Raw genomic sequence first — 19,925 nt, forward strand, 5'->3', positions numbered from 1 at the left:
CTGACAACATATACGGCCCACAGTGGTGGCTATATTGAATGGTTTAGAAACACAAAAATGTATTAAAGGGAAACTATCAGCAGGTTAGAAAAATCTAACCTGATAATATGTCTCTGTAGCGCATTGGGTGCTGAGGATGAAGGTAATTTATATGTTAAAGAGTCAGTTTGGTGCACTCGGGGTGGGACTACCACACTCCATGCACCGATCTGCCCTGGCAGGCCCACATCATCTTCAGTGAGGAGCCTCAGAGTGGCGTTACTGCTTTAAGGGGTGGGCCAACCAGGGCAGATCGGTAGTCCTGCCCCCAGTTCACAAAACCAACTCATAGCATATTAATTAAACTTAAAAAGTACACAAAATGCAGCAGATGATGAAGGGAAGAATATTACCTTCATCTTCCATGACCAATGCGCTTTAGAGAAATATAAGCAGGTAAGATGCTTCTAACCTGCTGATAGTTTCCCTTTAAAATGTATTTCCAAAGAATTTATCATTTTAGTGTAGGGTATGCCAAGTAGCACATACTAAAAGAAAAATAAAACTTTGTTAATTAATTTTTGATAGAGCAGGGTAAGGTGCAGGGTGACAATAATCAGGGAAGGGTATGGTTAAAGAGTATCTGTCATTACCAAAAACATTTGACAAGTAAGAGAGACATTACAAAAGTTTTTTTTGGTCCAGGTCTGAGAGTTCAGGCACTTACTGATCAGTTGAATAAGCTGGAAGACGACCATGCTGCTGCGCACTCCTCTCCCTGCTCTGTGTCTTAGACTTAGGGTTCTTTTACATGGACCGATATGGGGCAGTGTAAGGACGCGAATGAGCACCTATTGGCGAGACAATCGCTCCTTTGCCATGCCTTTACATGGCACAATTAATCGAGTGGCTGACCAACGCGAATGATTCTTGTATCGTTCATGCACCACTGAAACCGACTGCACAGATATGCATTTCCGTGCTGTCAGCTTTCAGATCACACAAGCAGTGCATACTTGGCAGCTTCGCTGCTGTGTGATCTGGCATCCTGCTCTCCGACCCTCCCGTCATGCTCTCTGAGCACTGCTGTGTCTTCAGGCTGCCGCCTCTTCCAGAGTGATTGACAGCCGTAGGAGGCGGCGGCCTGAAGTTACAGCAGTGGCCAGAGAGCAGGACAGGAGAGCTGGAGAGCGGGATGTTTGATCACACAGCAGTGCAAAACTTATGTATACACTGTTTATGGGATCTGGCAACTGACAGCAGGAATATACACACATCTGTGCTGTCAGTTTCCCTTGTATTATCAGCCACACATCTCCTGTTTACCCAGAAAGATGTGTGGCTGATAGTGATACATTTATAAAGCTTGCTCAAAAGATTACACCAGCCTGCTCCCCAGCTGATCTGTGTCACACGGGCTGATTATGAGCCAAAAGAGCGTTTCTAGCAATGCTCCTGGCTGAAAATTACTGGCATCTATGTTTTCCAGGACTCCCTAAGACTGCAAAAATTCATTACAGGCAGGGAAAATAAAAAAAGGCAATATGCTTACAGCTCCCAGTGCCTAAGCTGTGCTGCATCACAGAGCTCCCAGTCATTTTCTGCTGGGTTTCCGGGTACGTCACAGCCCAGGCTCGACATCACAGACGGATGGGATTTAGCCTGCTGAGCCAATCAGTGGCTGCAGCGATGTCCCACCCTGATCACTGACTGATCCATCAGCAGGGTCGTGACATAGCCAGAGGGGCTCAGAAGACAGCCGCTGGGGTCCAGGAGTGGGACGCGGCTCTGCATGGGCGCCAGGACAGCTGACTATACCTTCTTTTTTATTCCACCCCCCTCCACCTGCCTGTAATAAATGTTTGCACCCCCCACTTCCCCCTCCCCCCCCCCCCCCCCGGGAGACCTGTGCCCAACAAACAAACAGTTTTTTTTTTTTTTTACTTTATCACGCTAAAATGATAGGATCAGCTGGTGGATGATTGTTTGCTGACTAAGGAGCGCTGCTCTGAGCTCTAAGGAGTGCTGCTGTGTCTCTTTAGCTACATCTTCCCCAGCTGTATTTGTTATGTGTCACATATATACTTGTATAAATTAATCATGTCTCCTGAGCTTATACATTATACTTTAATACAAGACTGTACTGGCCTTACTAGCAGCTGATTGACATTGCAAGTTGTGATTAATATATGATCTACAAATACACCCAGATCCTTCTCTATTATTGATCTCCAAGTCATGACCTCCTTACAATGTTTTCTGCATTTAAATTTCAAGGTCCTTCCAAAGTGCATTACTTTAGTGTGTATTTGTCCAAACTGATGCCTCACGCACATGGTACACAGAGACACATGGGCTGCAAATCAGATCTGCAGTGAAAACTTGTACTGCAATCTGTGGGGAGCCTGTGTGGTGCCTCCTTGTTCTTGCCATCGTTTTCAGCCCTAGAAGAGCTGCTTTGAGATATCGTATCCATATAAAAATCATAGGCCTTTTGAGGTTTAACAGGGCCCCAACGATTAGTTGTGGATAATTATTTTGGTCTCTTTAAAGGGAATCTGTCAGCTGTAATTCACGCTTCATAATGGTGACAATGTTAGATAGCTGTTATGTCAAGGAGACACATGTTACCCTTAACGCGGCTCTGACCACCCCACCCCCCCAAACCACTTGTACCTTCGGATAGCTGCTTTTAATCCAAGATCTGTCCTGCGGTCCGTTCGGCAGGTGATGCAGTTATTGTCCCAAAAAACAACTTTTAAACTTGCAGCCCCGTGCCCAATGACCGTGTCCTAGATTGTGTATGCATTAGGCTGGCACAACCTCTCTGTCCCTCCTCCCTGCCCTCCCCATCATTACGAGTGCTCCAGGCAGATTGTCTCCTATTCCCCACCTGTGGCAGCCCGGCACATGGGCTGGATCGTTAAGACACCTGTGCAATGTTCAGCATGAAGAAAACTTTCCAGTGGCATTCTATGGGGGGGAAATATATTAGGCCCCCCCCCCTTTCCCGCATGCCTCTTAGTGAATCCAGCCAGCTGGGCGCCAGAGTCTGCGCCCGGTGTACAAAATCTACACCTGCTTCTAGCAGGTGTAGGTTTTGATAATGATTTACGCCGCTGAGCAGGCATAAATCTTGATAAATGAGGCGCGGGAGGAGGCCACGCCTCCTCTCTGCCTTACCACGCCCCTGCAAGCTTCGCCAGCCCATCGGATGAGCGGGGCGTACGGGAGGCATACGCTAGGGAGAAGGGTTAATCTGCACCTTCTCCCTGGAGTATGCCTCTGGCGTATGCTTCGTAAATCCCCCCTCTATGTTTGTGATTTATTTATGTGCAGGATGAGAATGGGATTGTCTTTAAGTTATGCCAAGCACATTCTACAGTAATATAATATTAGGAATGATGGTAAACAGTTTTTACCTAGATTGCCATACATTCAAAAAAGTGCAAATATACCAGGATAGTGCATCAATTTTCTACTGCCCTTGCTGAGGTATATGGTATGTAAAACCAGGTGGTGACTGGCGTATAGTATATGTTTGTATTCGTGTGTGCAAGTTATATCTCCTGCAGAAGGAATAAAACTGTCCCTGTAGACCTACCTGTTGGATATAGCTAACCTGGAAGTCAATATCCAACCCATAAAACATGACAAGTGAACGGGATCTGAGCTGCAGTAAACACATCCGTCTATTACACAGAGACAACTGCTTCACAGCTTAGTGTTGCGTCTGCTGATCAGCCTGTTCTGCCCTATATAACTATATATTTATAATAATTGCCTAAGGCAGCACCGGGTGTAAATATGTCCCTGCACACAGTGATCTCACAGCACCAGATAGTGGGATAATGTACTCACAGCACTTACACAAACAGTGATGTTTGAGTTAATTGCGCAGATTTGTAGGGACAGCATGGTTTATGCAGTGGCCATAAATTATATTGTGTACTACATACCACTGACTGAATTAACCCCATGACCTGCAAATGACCTGCACAGACATAGAATGCAAGGAAGTCATGACTGCAAACATTTGAGCGAACATGCTCGTCTCAGCTTGGTACTCGTTGGATGGTGGATGGTGCTTGTTACTCGGATGAGCATCTCGCGATACTCGAGATAATGGCATCTTCCTCTTTCTGCATGTTTGGCGGCTTTTTTTTAGCCAATCATCATGCAGGAGAGGCTTTGGGAGCTCGTAGCATCACGTGGGAACCCTACATGTCGATAGCAGCGATTGGCTGGCCAGATCAGATGACCTGGGCATATAAGAATCAGGTCCCACAATGCTTGCTTCAGACGCAGGCTGGATGAGCATAGGGAGAGAGCTGCTGTCTGTCAGGGAGAGTGTTAGGCAGAAATCCGACACGAAGAACCCAACAGGCTTAAAATGTTTAAAACATATTTTTTTTGCTACTCTTGGCTGCTGGCTTGGACTTGTAGTGCAGCCGTCAGTAGTCAAGTTATGGGGCGGTGTGGGAACTGGGGAGGGGGGGGAGGTGATGGAGAGGTGTGGGCCCTGGGTGGGGGAGGTGATGGGGCGGTGTAAGCACTGTTGCGGCGCCATTTCAGTTTTCATATCAGGCAGCAGATAACCTAGAATCGGCCCTGGTAATGCAACAGTAACGATGCATAGAAGGGGTATTGCATACAGCAGGGGCAATCAAACCATCTTAGAATGAGATCACATTGAGTTTTCCTCTTCCCCTTCCATCATCCATAGCCTATAGTAATTGCATTGTGACAATGGGCCCCATAGAGCCTGTTTGTCTGATACCCAGTTACACTCCCATATAACATAGGCAATTAAATTCCTGCTGGTTTTCATGTTTGCATTCGCTTTCATGTCTCTTCCTGTGCTCAGGTTCCTTCCAGCTGGTTCTTTTGCTTCATGTGTATAACAGTCCTTGTGTTAAACAATTTAATTTACCTCCAGAGATTTGCTAATAATTTGGTTACATTTGTTGAAACTTCCAGCAAGTGTTTTCTACTGGGCCCTGCTGACTGTGGCCGGGCGGTATAGTTACCTCTCATCCTTCCTTCTTTCCCCACAGTCATTTATCTCAAATGTTTCTTTATAATGAATGATGCAAAGTGTGGGCCCCTGTGTGGCAACAAGGACTTCCATCACAACACTTCCATGTAGAAAACAACTGCACTACACCCCAGAGACGCGGGTTTTCTAAACGACTTATTAAATCCCATTGCAAGAAAAAATAATGCCAAGTTTCACCAAGGGAAAATGGATAGGAGCATTGTTATTTGTTTGCTCAATAAAGCGGTGAGGTCATTAAGGAAATGTTTACATCCTGATTATGTCACATGTCTTCATCGAGCAATGCTATAGGTGGCGAAGAGAAACACTCCATGTGCAAGGCTTTATAGACAAGGTAAAAAGGACGTCAACAATATGACATTCAGTAAATATATGTAATCTAACCCCATGGACCTGTGGGACACATCTGCACTAAAGAGATACAACAGCTGATACGTATTGGAAGACTTGAGATTTTAAAAAAGAAGTACAGTGGTACCTTGGTTTAAGAGTAGCTTGGATTAAGAGCGTTTTGCAAGAAGAGCTCACAGTTTTTCAAAATTATAATTTGGTTTAAGAGCATTGCTTTGGTTTAAGAGCTCCCTGTACTGGGTGGGAGCGGGAATGGTGAAGGGGCATGGTCAACATAGCCTGGTGTACAGCACTGTACTCTGACCCAGGAAGTCTCCTTTACCTTACAAATTATAGCAGATCCACTTCAGGCTGGGGCTTGCATCGGGGGACAGACTGTGGAGGTAAACTATAGCTGTAACCCCTCTCCCTGGACAGAGAGCGCTGCATGTATGTGCCCACATCTAACCTGCTCATTCCTTCATACTCCCTGCAGTCTCGTGTCAGTCCTTGTGTTTCCCATCCTCTCCATTCCTGCTATAATGTGCCTACTCTTACACTCAGCTATACCCTCTGCTATAATGTGCCTGAACTTACTCTCAGCTATACACACTACTGCTATAATGTGCCTGGACTTACACTCAGCCTTTACAAATTGCTACTATAATGTGCCTGCACTTACACTCAGCCATTCAAACTGCTGTATATAAAGTTTATGTCACTGTCCTCCTGCACAACTCTGTGATTCCATGCTCTGTGATTGGTCCATGCTGAACAGAGACACCTTCCCCATTGCTGTCATGTTACCACACAGACCTCAGCCCTGCATCTCTATTCTGGCCTGTTGTACTTTGCTACTGCATTGTGGGTATCTGCATCTCCATTTTGTATCTACAAACTGCTGCTTTATGCACTCACTATACATTATACACCACACCCTGATTGCTGTACTGTACAGTAACGTATAATATGGCATATTTAGCTGTTTCTTATTGTTTGCATCATCTGTTCTACGTGTTATTCAGAATAAAAAAATCATTATTTTTGGGGTGTGGAACCAATTGTCTGCATAACAGTGATTTCTTATGGGAAATTTTGCTTTGGTTTAAGAGTGATTTGACTTTCAAATACGGCCCTAAAACGAATTATGCTCGTAATCCAAGTCACCACTGTAAATTACAAATCTATACAACTTTCTGACACCAGTTGATTTGAAAGAAAAAAAAAATCAGAATTTTGGCCAAATTCCAGCTCATTTGTTCAATTTCTCTGCAGCAGTCAAATCAGTGGGATATCTTGAGGTCCTGTCCCATTGAATAAGACTTACTATTTCTTGCTACTCTGCACAAGTTTAGGTGGAGGACCACCTTTATAAACTCAAAATAGTGCATATAAAAATGGATTTTCAAAACTAGACAACCCCTTTAAGAGGAATTTGCCAGCTCTATGCCATTCAAAGAGCTCAAGGAGGCAGCATGCACACCTCACTCCCCTACTTGAATGATTGATCGTCAGGGCTTGGTTTCCATAACTGTGCATCAGTTAAGGCAGGGAGGGATGGGAGAGGGAGGAGCCATGTATGCTACAGGTCAGCACCGCCTCCTTGACACTTGAGTTCTAAGCTTTAGAGCTGACAGATTTCCTTTAAATTTCAAAAATTTAAAGTGCATTGCAACTTCCACAGCCCATGGCTTTTATTGTGTGGATTATACACTAGATTTCTCCATTATCACCTGGTTATTATGGAAAATAAAGAGGTCATGTTTTTCCAGTAAGAATGAAAAACACAAGTCTTTTTAATAGCATTTATTTACTTAGCTCTGCCATTTGCTGATTAAAAAAAAAACCTCACAAAGGTAATTTCAAAGAGGCTGTTTCTTACAGGAAGCATTATGTGATTCATTATTCCAATAATAGCATGTGTTATACTTATTGTTGCCTCGGCTGACTTTCTTCTAATAGGGGCTGTTCAATCAAAATTGTGTTTTTGTGCTGGTGATTTGGTTAAGAACATAATAACTATTTCCTCTCAAATGGATTTACAGAAAACATTTATGCATGAAAAGTACCGAAAGTAGATTATTGTTTGGAGAAGTAACACAGAGAACAGAACTGTCCGTAAAGCATATACTGCATTCATTTACACTTAAATGAGCAAATATCGAACACAATAGACACCATTACAGCCGCTTATATTAGCAAGGTTCTATTCAAATGGCTCGAAAATCTGTATAATTTTCTGCCTACAATTATATTATGTATAATTGTTATGATCCCCTGAGTGTAATAAGGTGTCAGAGGGGCCTAGTGGGCTATTCACTTATATAGCACCCACCCTTTTCTATAGAACAAGTCATATTGGCAGATACCCATCTATTCACGGCACACAAATGCATAGTTATTATCTCTGGATTCTATTAAACTACAAGCCCAGAAGCTGAAGGTCATAGTGGACAGGAGAACAGACAATGAACAATTGTTAGGAATAACTTATGTTGGTAGCATTAAATCCACTTAATGCCTAATGTATAATGTTGTATAAATCGGTATATTGATAAGTGGACAGTGGGATTATCATACATAGGGAAGATGAGTAATGTCAAAATCAACTCACTATAGAACAACAAGGGGTTAGCCAGAGATAAGTAAAGTCAAGGCCAATGCTGTAATGTTCTTATATAGGACTGTAAAGAAATTGCTCTTAAGGAGGGCTCTGAATAGGCTGAGGAAGAGTGAGGTCAGGATTTGGAAAATGAATAATTACTTGGGGGTTCTTATGGGTATAATATGTTATTCAGGTCTCCTCCTTAAATATTTCTAGGTGTTAATATACCAATACATTTCTGTATATATTATTTGCTGAAGTCTGTAGCTGTATCTCGTATAATAATCTACAGTGGGAGTCTGGGGACAGACATTCTATGTCACTGACTTATTACTTGCTGCACTCACAGCAAATGCAGTGATGAGACTCCACCCCCTCTACCGCTGCAAAGCCAGAGGCCTCATGGGAAATGTAGGTGGCATTAGGAAACCATTTCAGTGGTAGATGGCGACATACATCCCTTGCCACATCGACTAATGCAGATATACACAAGGCATACACAAAAGTAATGGTGGTCAAAGAAAAAGAAACAAACACTAGCACCATGATAGGAGCCCAATTTTAAAGTTTATTACAGTGACTCTGTATCCACCAACCCACCCCACCAAATCGCTAGTACCATCCTTTAAATCCTTACTGGTCATATCTTTTACAATGTGCCTTGGTTAGAGCAAAAAATTATCTTTTAATCTGCAGCGCTGTATTATACTGGTGTGGCCTAGAGCATCTGTGCCCTAGGTGTGCAGCACCTCTCCTTTCTTCACTCTCCAAAAGAAAATGTACTCGGCACTACTGATTTGACTTGACCCACTCTTGTATCTCACACTAGACACTATAAATGCATCCTATACGGGGGTGCTCTGATCATGTAAAGTCCAAATCCAATACAGTGCAGAGAGTAAAGAAATCGGCACTCACCCAGGATGTAAAATCTTCTTTATTGCAGTAATATCTCCATTAAAAAACCGCAGGGAGAGGGAGCTTGGCAATCAGGTCACAGGGTGACCTGATTGCCAAGCTCCCTCTCCCTGCGGTTTTTTAATGGAGATATTACTGCAATAAAGAAGATTTTACATCCTGGGTGAGTGCCGATTTCTTTCCTCTCCTTTCTTCCTCTCCACCCTCCTCATCATTAGCAAGCCCCCAGGCAGGATTTCTATTCATCGCTCGTCTAAACTGCACCTGAGTCACTATAGCACTGGTGCCGGTTTAAACAAGTTACGAATAGAAGAAATCTTGCCTTGATGTGTTCCTAATGATGAGGAGGAGGGTAGAGAGGAAGTAAAAAAGAGAGGCGTTGCAGACCTGGGGCACAGATGCTCTAGGCCACACCAGTTTGACTTGGCTGCTACAGATTTTAAGATTTTTTGTTCTAACCAAGGCACCAGCCACATTTTCTCTCATCAAACGCATGGTACTAGCAGTTTTATGGGGTGGGTTGGTGGATAAAGAGTCGCTTTAAAGAGTCACTGTCGTATTTTTTTTTTTGCAGAAATCAATAGTCCAGGCGATTTTAAGAAACTTTGTAATTGGGTTTATTAGCCAAATCTGCCATTATCTGCATGTAAAAAGCCTTTTCCCAGGTCCCCCCCTCCTTCCTCTTTTTCATCCACTCTGAAAAATCTGAAAATTGTGACTTGTTGCAGGAGACGTCCCCTGTCTGTTCTAGGGAGAGGGGAGGGGGGAGGAGGAAGGAGGGAGTTAGCCGGCAGCAGAAAGCAGATAACAGAGGATTACAGGCACGGAGTTGGGTGACAGCTGTAATCTGAGCTCGGACAGGTCACTGGTGATGGTCAGAACAGATAAGGGGTGAGGGATTTGTAGATTAACTCTTTGTTGTCCTGTTTTGGTCTTTTCTTTAGCTCTCTCCATAGGAGAACAATGAAGACAGGGGGGAGAGCTTCAAACTGCTTTTTCATGATAAAAATGCATTTTTCGGATAATAAACCCAATTACAAAGTTTCTTAAAATCGCCTGGACTATTGATTTCTGCAAAAAAAAAATTCACGACAGTGACACTTTAAGTCCCGATACAGTGAGTTTTAGGAAGCTTAACACCTTCCACTATTTTAGCCCGTCTTTGGACCCGTTCTATTTTATCAGTATGTTTTTGTAGGTGAGGTCTCCAGAACTGGACACAGTATTCCAGATGTGATGTCACTACAGTTTTATACAACGGGATCACAATCTCCTCCTTCCTACTGGTTATTCCTTTAGCTATACAGCCCAGCATTTGTCTTGCTTATCCTACTCCCTGGATGCACTGGTGACTAATTTCAGAAATGTTAGTCTTTTTTCTACCTTTTGCTGGTTTCTGTTGCCATGCTTTAAAATTCAAAAGGTTCCCCTCCCTCCGCCCATTGCTAGCTGATTGACAGCTTTCTACCTTTACTACTACAGCAGGGGAATGACCCAGCACTGCACTCAGGACCCTATTCCACAAGACGATTATCATTCAGATAATCGTTAACCATAAGCGATCTCTTTCCTTGTTATTAATAATATTTATTTATTTTTATCAATTTGGATTTACAAAAAGAACACAAGCGACGGGACTTCTTGCAAGAAGAGAAATTATATTTCATATATTTAAGCTATTTAGTGGTGTACGTCAATCCACAACTATCTTATTAATGAATAGAAATAATTGAATAATTAATACAATAATAAATAGAAAATGCAAAATTAAGTTTTAACTGTAAGTATGGTCCCTGTCAATCAATGTGTTTAGCCAATAGGATTTGCACTATTAGCCTATGTTCCCACTACGTATATGACTGGCCGTTCCGTGACTTAAGTACCGGCCAGATGATTTTTCCGGCCGCAATGTTCTGATGCGGGCGCATCAGCGCCCACCCGCATCAGAACTTGACACAGCACACAATGAAGCAAGCAGCCGGAGCCGCTCGCTTCATTGTGTGAACTGACAGAGCTTTCTGCGGCCGCAATTCACTGAATTCCGGCCGCAGAAAAGTGTCATGTCAGTTCTTTGCAGTGCCATATGGGATCCCGGCTGGAGCGTATGCTATGTGTATACGCTCTGGCCAGGATAACATAGCAGTTAAGGCAGTTTTCCACACTGTACAAAGTACTTTTACATAGTACTTTTACGTAGTGTTGAACGCACCCACTAACGACCAAGGAACGACCGAACGATGTTTTACTACAGCGAACGACTTGCAAACGCTGTACAACCGAGCAACGATAAAAATAGGTCCAGGTCTCATTAAGCGATCAACGATTTCTTGTTTGTCGTTTAATCGTCAACTGCTATTCAACCGAAAGATTATCGCTTTGTTACGAACAATTTAACGATTATCCGAATGATAATCGTCCTATGGAATAGGGCCCTAAGTCTCCGGAATATTAGAGTAATGGCTACAGTATAAGATGTAAGGAATACATTATTGTCATCAGCTTCTTTATTACTAGTTTATGTTAGTGACAGATTCCCGTTAGATTTACCTTTGTGAATTTATGACATCATCATTAGCAAACATCCCAGCCTGTTTTGCAGCTGTACCTCTTATCAAATATATGTGTCATCTAAAGGAACAAGGGCAAAAGCCATCTGGATTATGTAACTTATTTTTTCTAGACAGCTCGCAGCTGGTTTACATCACACAGTGTCTTAAAAGCATCAGCCGTCTATTTTTACTTCTGTTGGTTTATTTTTCAGAATCACACATTTACAGTGCAGGGTGTTTATGTTAGTATGTGATATATTACTGTCAGCTGATAAAGGGTCTGTGCTATTAAAGGAAAAATAAAATGGACCTTTGGATTCCATTAAGAATTGGATTTCTGAAAGGAGATTCACAAGAAAATATACAGTCAAACCCCACCCACTCAAAGGGGATTCTAAGGACCCTTAGGGCCCTATTACACTGAGCCTATTCAGGCCGATTTGGCCAATTATTATTCTGTGTAATTGAGACAATGATCAGCCGATGAAACAATAATCAGCTGATCATTAGTTTAGGTTTGGACCTGAAATCGTCAGGTGCCAAACGCTCATCGTTCATGTAATAAAGATGCACAACCGACGGCTGACAATTGCCCAAACACCTGACCCTGTACCTCTCTGTCAGCTGACAGGCTGCTCAGCCAATTTTTTTTTTTTAAAGGGAGGGGGTAAAATAACAAAGGGTACTAACTCACCTCTCCCTGTGCCTCTTTAGCTCCGGATCACCATTCCAGGACCTCCGCTGGGCTCCGGAATATCTGACACTGCAGACATCACGACCCGGCTCATGGATTAGCCTCTTAGCCAGTCAGTGACTGGGGCGGGACGCCACTCTAATCCCTGATTGGCTTAGCGAGCTGTCCATCAGCCAGGATGGGATTTTCCCCCGAAATCCTGATGTCATCACAACTTGGGGGGAAAATGCCTTCCTGCAGGGGTCCCAGAGCCAGGCACGGGGAGAGGTAAGCAACGCATCATTGTTACCTCTCTCATCTGCCACCTGGGAGAAGTTAGCTGAGGCCGGACTTCTCCTTTAGGCTATGTTCACACTACGTATACTTCTGTAAAACTACGGCCGTTGTTGCCGATTGCAACAACACCTGTGATCAATACAAAAATATGTTACATTGCCTTCTATGGAATCCCGGCCGGAGTGTATACACATGGTAAACACTCCAGCCGGGATCCCTGCCGGCGCCACGAGAAACTGACATGTCAGTTTTTTGTGGCCGCTATTCAATGTATAGCGGCTGCAGAAAACCCTGTTAGTGCACACTATAGAACGAGCGGCTCCGGACGTATGCTCCATTGTGTTCAGTGGAGAGTTCTGATGCGGGCGCATCCGTGCGCGCCCGCAACAGAACTCATCGGGGCTAAAGATTGTCTGGCTGGTACTGCAGTACCGGCCGGGATTATCTTTTCTGAGACCGGCCATTCCATGACCCGGCCAGGTCATGGAACGGCCGGTCTCTTATGAGGTCTGAACATGGCCTTAATCTCTAAATGTGACATCAGCTATGGGGAAATCTTGTGATAGAAAGTGCTGGACAAAAGATGGAAACAAATATCATGGACAATAGCAAAGTATTAGAATTAGTGATTCAGTGACTTTGTTCGATATCTATCTATCTATCTATCTATCTATCTATCTATCTATCTATCTATCTATCTTTATAATGGGGACTCTATAAGAACTCCTTCTTATATACACCACCTATTAGTCGTGTTTAAATGCCTAGAGCTATAAACATTTTTCTTAGCGTTTTTTACGAAACTTTTTAATGTAAATTTTTATATTGTAACATTTGCAGCAATGTTAAAAAAAATCCCATGAAAATGCTTCATTAAGTTCTTATTCTGTGGCTGTATAGAAAAGGATTTCCCCAGGCTGCACCTGGTTCCAGGAAGATACGGTCCCATTGACAAACTCAATGAGTCCCTTTTTAATTAACACTCATATACATACATTCAGTTTACATTCTCATTTGGATTAAACATATCTTGTAGGTGCTGGTTTGCAGATCTAAGTATATACAGTCTATACTAATGATAGTTCTCAGCTGTCATATACGCTTAGTTTCTTTCATTATCACATCAGAAGCATGAAAGATTGGAAGCTGTTCTCAAGCATAACTAAGTATTACTGTATTTGGCTGGGATGTCAGTCAGCGCAGGAAGGAGAAATCAAACTTTCATTGATGGCAAAGCCTGGCAGAGTATTCTGGATCTATATGTATATATTTTATTATTATTATTATTATTATTATTATTATTATTATTATTATTATTATTATTATTATTAATATTATTACTCATTATCATCAGCTTTTATGTAAACAAATCTTAGGCTCTTCTCACAATGCATTTTCAGTGCCAGCCTGTTGTATGAACCTCCCAGTGCATGCAGCAAACCATAGACCCCCTATAATCTGATGAAGAAGTGGATTCAGTAAAATATAAAGTGTAAAAGAAAGATTGATCCATCTCCTCTATTGTATTCACTCTTGTTTATAAGAATATTAAGCTGTATCATATAATGGCACAAAACTTGCCATGAAAACGTCATGCAGGATTCCATCTTTATGGAGGGTAGGGTCACGAGTAATGGATTCACTGTGATTTTGGTAACATTGGTTAGACTTTCTTTAATGAGAGACTAAGACTAAATGCACTGCCCCAGCCCCTACATCTAAATGTTGACATGTTGGCACCCCCCCCCCCCGCCCTTCACCCATGGCACAGGCCCGGTCAACTCAGCCTACTAACAATAATCCTGTACCATATCATGCTCAATGTTTTCCATGTTAAGGCTATGTTCACACGCTGTGAACATCCGGCCGTTCCGTGACCCCGGGTGATCTTTCCAGCCGTGGAGCTCTGATGCGGGCGCATCAGTGCGTGCGCGCATCAGAGCTTCCCATAGCCCACAGTGAAGCAAGCTATTCACTGAATTCCGGCCGCAGAAAACTGACCTGTCAGTTTTTTCTGCTGCCGCATTGGATCCCAGCCGGAGCGCATACGATGTGTGTACGCTCCGGCCGGGATCCCATTGAAAATAAGGCATTGTTCCACCCCTCAAAACTACGGCTGTAGTTCTGCGGCGAGCACTACGGCCGTAGTTTTTTGTAGTGTGAACAAAGCCTAAAGGGGCACTCCTGCGAAAATCTTTTTCTTTCAAATTAACTGGTTTCAGAAAATTATGTAGATTTGGAATTTACTTCTATTTAAAAATCTCGAGTCTTCCAGTACTTATCAGATGCTGTATGTCCTGCAGGAAAAGGTGCATTCTCTCCAGTCTAACACAGTCCTCTCTGCTGCCACCTCTGTCCATGTCAGGAACTGTCCAGAGCAGTAGCAAATTCCCATAGAAAACCTCTACTGCTCTGGATAGTTCCTGTCTAAGGGTAGCTTCACACGTACCAGATTGGCAGCAGATTTCACGCTGCGAGTTTGCAGCGATATCAGCTGCAAATCCTTGTACTGTGAACTTCAATGGGGTTACGTATCCGCAGCGGAATTTAATGCAGTATGTAATGCTGGCCCCTTAAACCTGCCGCTGCCCACAGTATTCATTACCTGATCGGCGCCACGGCTGCATGTAAAGCTCCCGGCTTCCATTGGTCCTGCTCAGGCAATCAGTGTACAGCCCGCAGTCACTGATTGCCTGAGCAGGACCAATGGGATCTGGGAGTCTCACATGCAGCTGCGGCGCTGAGCAGGTAATGTATGCTGCGGGCACCGGGCTGCGGCGGGTTAATGGGGCCAGCATTACATACTCGCAGCAGAATGATAATTCCGCTGCGGGTATGTAACCCCATTGAAGTTCACAGTACGTGTGAAGCTACCCTTAGACAGAGGTGGCAGCATAGAGCACCATGTCTGACTGGAAAGAATACACCACTTCCTGCAGGACATACAACAGCTAAAACTGGAAAGCTTGAGATTTTAAGATAGAAGTAATTTACAAACCTGTATACATTTCCCATACCAGTTAGTTTAAAAACATTTTTTTTCTAGAGTACTTCTTTAACTTCAATGCACAAAAATCCACAAAATACCAAAACAATAGAACCACAAGAAATCCACTAAGAAATGAATGTATAGTAGAGATAAGCAAACTTGCCGAAAGTTCAGGTTAGCAAAAACCCAAGTGATCGGCAAGTGATTGGAATAAGATGGATGCAGCCTGAGGACTGCCTGGAAAACATGGATACGGCCGTACGTTTGGCAAGTTTACTCATCTCTAATGTACAGTATATACATGCTTTATAAGAATGTGGTAACGGGGATTCCTACTTCTAGAAAGAGTTGTTTTTGTGGCAATTGCTTTCGACAACCGTCTCCATATATCTCACCTCTTCAGGCTACAGTGTACTTTGGGTAATAAGCGTGCCATATTATGGAAAAGAATAAAACTTTGGGAACCTAAGTATAGTAAATGAGTCGTAATCATTACATGTTCTGCTAGTCAGGACTCACTTTATTACATTTCTCTACGCTTTAAGATTAGCTTCAGGCCTATAAAAAAATCTCAAAATAAAATGTTAGGTGCAGATAGAATAATTCTAAAGCATAAAACTAAAAGGGATCCCGCTGCTTCTACTAGGCTTCAATCCCTGGAGAAACATTTTGTACATTTCCTTTTAACGTTTTTTTTTTGCAGTCATTTTAGTTAATAAATACATTTATTGTCTAAATTAGTCATTTTTCTCCAGCCAAGTAACATATAAAGGTTGTCTTCTTTACCATAGGCCATTTTACAGATGCCCTAATAGTGCAAAACTATAAGAATAACTGTACTTAGTTATAAGGTATAGCAGTATAATTTTCTGTGCTTAAATTCTTTACAGGCATTTTGTACAAAATAGAAAGGTCACCTGACATACTTCTTTGGTATGGTATATAAGATGTGTGAAGAAGAGATAGGAAAGTTGAGGACCAGCTTACTGTACTCACATTGTACAGAGGCCCTAGCTCACCACTAACTAATCCAAGTGTACATGTCCTGATATAAAAAAAAATTATCAAATTATCAAATTTTAATTAATCGGGTCTGAGTGTTCAGATCACAGATGAGCACAGAGAGGTAAGGGTCGAGAAGGAGGCTCACTACCATGCACCTCTCTCCTTGCCCTATATGGGTACGTGCACACTACAGAATCGTGACAGATAACCCGTTGCGGATTCCGCAGCTTGCAGCTCGCACCAGGGCGGTGATGTGCGTGGCCGCTAGAGTCCGCGAGCGGGTGCGAGCTGCGGAATCCATGACGGGTTTTCCGCCACAATTCTTTAGTGTGCACATACCCTTTTTGTGTAAGCAAGATGGCCCCATTACATTATGTAGGCCTCTTGGTCACGTGACACCGAGCCAGAGAGAACACGCTGAGCACAGATTTCTCTCGGCTCGTTCTACTGTTCAGTTGGAAACTAAACAATCAGACTTAGACTGATAAAAAAAACTTTTGATATGTCTCTATGGCCTATCAGAGGGGTTAGTTTTGTGACGGTGCCCATTTGACCTTGAAACTACACAGAAATACTTAGCCATGTTAGTCAAATTGTAAAATTGAAAGATCATACCATGATGCAGTCTCAATGGCTATATGGTCACATGCAACCATCACAATTTATCACAGCTGCATGGTGTGATAAACTGTATTTCTAGGAGGACAACAATGGGGGTTTCATTGTGACTTTGGTGCAACTATATGTTGTTACATTGCACAAGAGGTTCCAGAATAAGCCATCAATGTTTGATTCTCGACAGTCCGAGTTCAAGTACTCCTACTGATTAGGACAATGAAGGGGGTGACTATCAATGTTTAAACATGGTGCATAGTGTATCCTATACAGTATGTTAGGACTCTGAGTACAGACCAGTCAGGGAAGGTACAAGGAAGACACAGGTGGTGAACCATGTGCTGATCTCCGCCCACTGTCCCTGCCTACTGGCCATGGTCTGCCCTAGGCAGCAACGAGCAACTGGGCGACCATTCTTGACCTGGGTAAAGTGCAAAACGAAACACGGACAAGACAGACACACACAAAAGAAAGGTACACGAGGCGGGTCAAAACCAAAGAACAACAAAAGTACAAAATCAGAGACAGAACGGATGGTCAGGTCACAATAGCCAAAGTCTAACCAAGCGGGCAGCAAAATACAGAGTCCCAGTCCAGAGGGGTAGTCAGGTCACAATAGCCAGAGATCGGAAAGCCAGATACAGATATAGATGCAGATGCAAAACAGAACACACTGCGCATGCTAGGAAAACCAGGTCTTATATATTATATTTATATTATATAGGAAATCAGGGTTCTGGTCCAGAACGTGATTGGACCATTCCTCTGATCTCCAAACCACAGACATCTGATAACTAACATACTGACAGGCAGGAGACCTGTCAGTCACAGAAATCACCAAAGCAAGACAAAGATAACTCTGAAGTGACCAGACAGAACTCAGCAGGGAGATTCGGGTGTGTCAGACGAACTAATTAACCAGGCAGAAAGAATAAGACATTGTTCAGACAAGAGCAAAAGAAAGACCCCCCCCCCCCCAATATTATTGCCAAAAATGCAGTGATGGTTAAACCTTACACACCGAGGACTGTGCCAGGGTCTCAACAGGTACAGTCATTAGTATGACAAGGGAAGTATTCCAGTAGGCCTATTCTTTCCTCAGCTATGGTCACAGGCCATAATTTCAACAAGGGTCTGTATTAAGGCTAAATTAATTTACACTGATTTATTGTCTATTGGTGTGGCCTGCTGTAATTTCCTTTCATTGCTCCACAGGGAAAGTTCTGGTGCACACATTCCATGAAGACGACATAAGTAAGTACTAAGATACATGACTTTGTTCCACTATTATACATAGTACTGCAGTACATCGCTGGCACTTCTGGAATTTGGCGCTAGGCCAGCAGGAAGCACATAACGTTACTTATTTTACTTCTTTTTTTTTCATGAGCAAAACTGATGGGAGGATACAATGCAAGCTGAGCTGAAGTAGTGCTCATGGTGTGAATTAATGAAATCTTAGCTTGCTTCCTCTCCTGCATCCTCTTCCATTTTAATTACAATAAAATGATGATATAATGGCCTCATTACCAGTAGTTTACAGCCGGGATAATGGCTTTAAATACACAAAAATGTTTAAAGTTAAGAAAACAATAAAGAGAATGGTTAAATATTAAAAGCTGCATATCATTAAATCTTATACACAGGATATCTCCTATACATACAGAGGGCTGAGACGTGCTATATCCGGAAAGTTATACTAAGTATATTAGTAGAGATCACAAACATCTTCTTTTTAGATATCCGTTTTACTTGGTTTTATTACTATGTGTTATATTTAGGTTTTATAAATCATGCACTATACATCTAGTCTGTCTCCGTACACCTTGACTCCATCTAGTAATGTGGCCAAGTGCATAGGGACTAGTTTGGGGACCAGCAAAGCATTTGGGAGTATAGTGTTTTTTTTATTTTTAACTTTTCTTAAACCTTATGTAGTCATAGACATGTACAGGAAAGTCTCTTACCCAAAGGCTTTGTTTACTGTATGCGTTCTTATTGCCTGTGTGTAGGAGCCCCTAATATTGTCAGTCTAGTTCATGCATAAATTATTGTAAGTGAAAATTCGATACATATGTAAATGTGTGGTGGGTGTAAAGCGTGGAAAAGAGAGTGGTGTGCCTGGCAGATTACTTCATTTCATTAGACGCTTGTAGTAAAAACATTATCATATTTAGGCAGAAATTAATATTTATAATATTATTACATTATATGAACTGATATAAGTGTTAGTATATATTGGTCTGGTTACCAGAAGTCAATGTCTGTCTACCAACACCTGTTCCCTGCCTCTTGGAGACTCTACAAGGGCAACCCCAACCATGGTGACTGTCCCTTCCTATAATAGAGTAAGAGGTGATTCTGGGACAAGGAGAAAAAACATAATCAACTACCTGGGTCATCAAGTTAGGAGGCCTTGTAGAATCAGAAGACACTCGGAAATCAGAATACAGTCCTAGGATCAAAGAGCAAGGCGGTCACGGATCAGGAGATTCAGGAGGCTAGTCAGACATACAAATGAGAATCAAAAATTCAAAAATCACAATAACTGCTAGTGAAGCTCAAAAAGAACCAGTCACATGTATCTGCCTAAACCAGATTTCTGTTCTACATAACCTGGGCCATGAGAGCCTGGGACAATGGAGCAGAGGATGGTTGGCCCAGTGTCCCAACTTGGCTACACAGTCCTGACAGGGAGGCTGGTAATCCTGGCAATAGAATCACACTAATAGCATCAGGAGCTGTAGACATGGCGCTCAGCACTGTGATCCGGCAATCTAAGTACATTACAATGATAAAACTGGAGATATTTGAAGCTCTATTGAGAGGGAGAAAATGAGCGCGTTGTGCTCTGATAGAAGCACTACTGATCCCAATACACCGTAAACAAATTTATATATATATGA

At 42.6% G+C, this 19,925-nt stretch overlaps 1 protein-coding gene across 3 annotated transcripts in view; it reads left to right on the plus strand.

The window, feature by feature from the left end:
* The window catches only part of HDAC9 (histone deacetylase 9), a 385,669-nt gene that overhangs the window by 42,527 nt on the left and 323,217 nt on the right, over positions 1-19,925 (plus strand). For all 3 annotated transcript variants that reach the window (XM_069958804.1, XM_069958805.1, XM_069958806.1), the window contains exon 3: positions 18,235-18,273. In XM_069958804.1, coding sequence (XP_069814905.1) covers positions 18,235-18,273 — 39 coding nt within the window. The remainder of the gene's footprint in view (positions 1-18,234; positions 18,274-19,925) is intronic.

The sequence above is a fragment of the Dendropsophus ebraccatus genome, chromosome 2, assembly GCF_027789765.1.
Source record: "Dendropsophus ebraccatus isolate aDenEbr1 chromosome 2, aDenEbr1.pat, whole genome shotgun sequence".
NCBI classification, from domain to species: Eukaryota; Metazoa; Chordata; class Amphibia; order Anura; family Hylidae; genus Dendropsophus; species Dendropsophus ebraccatus.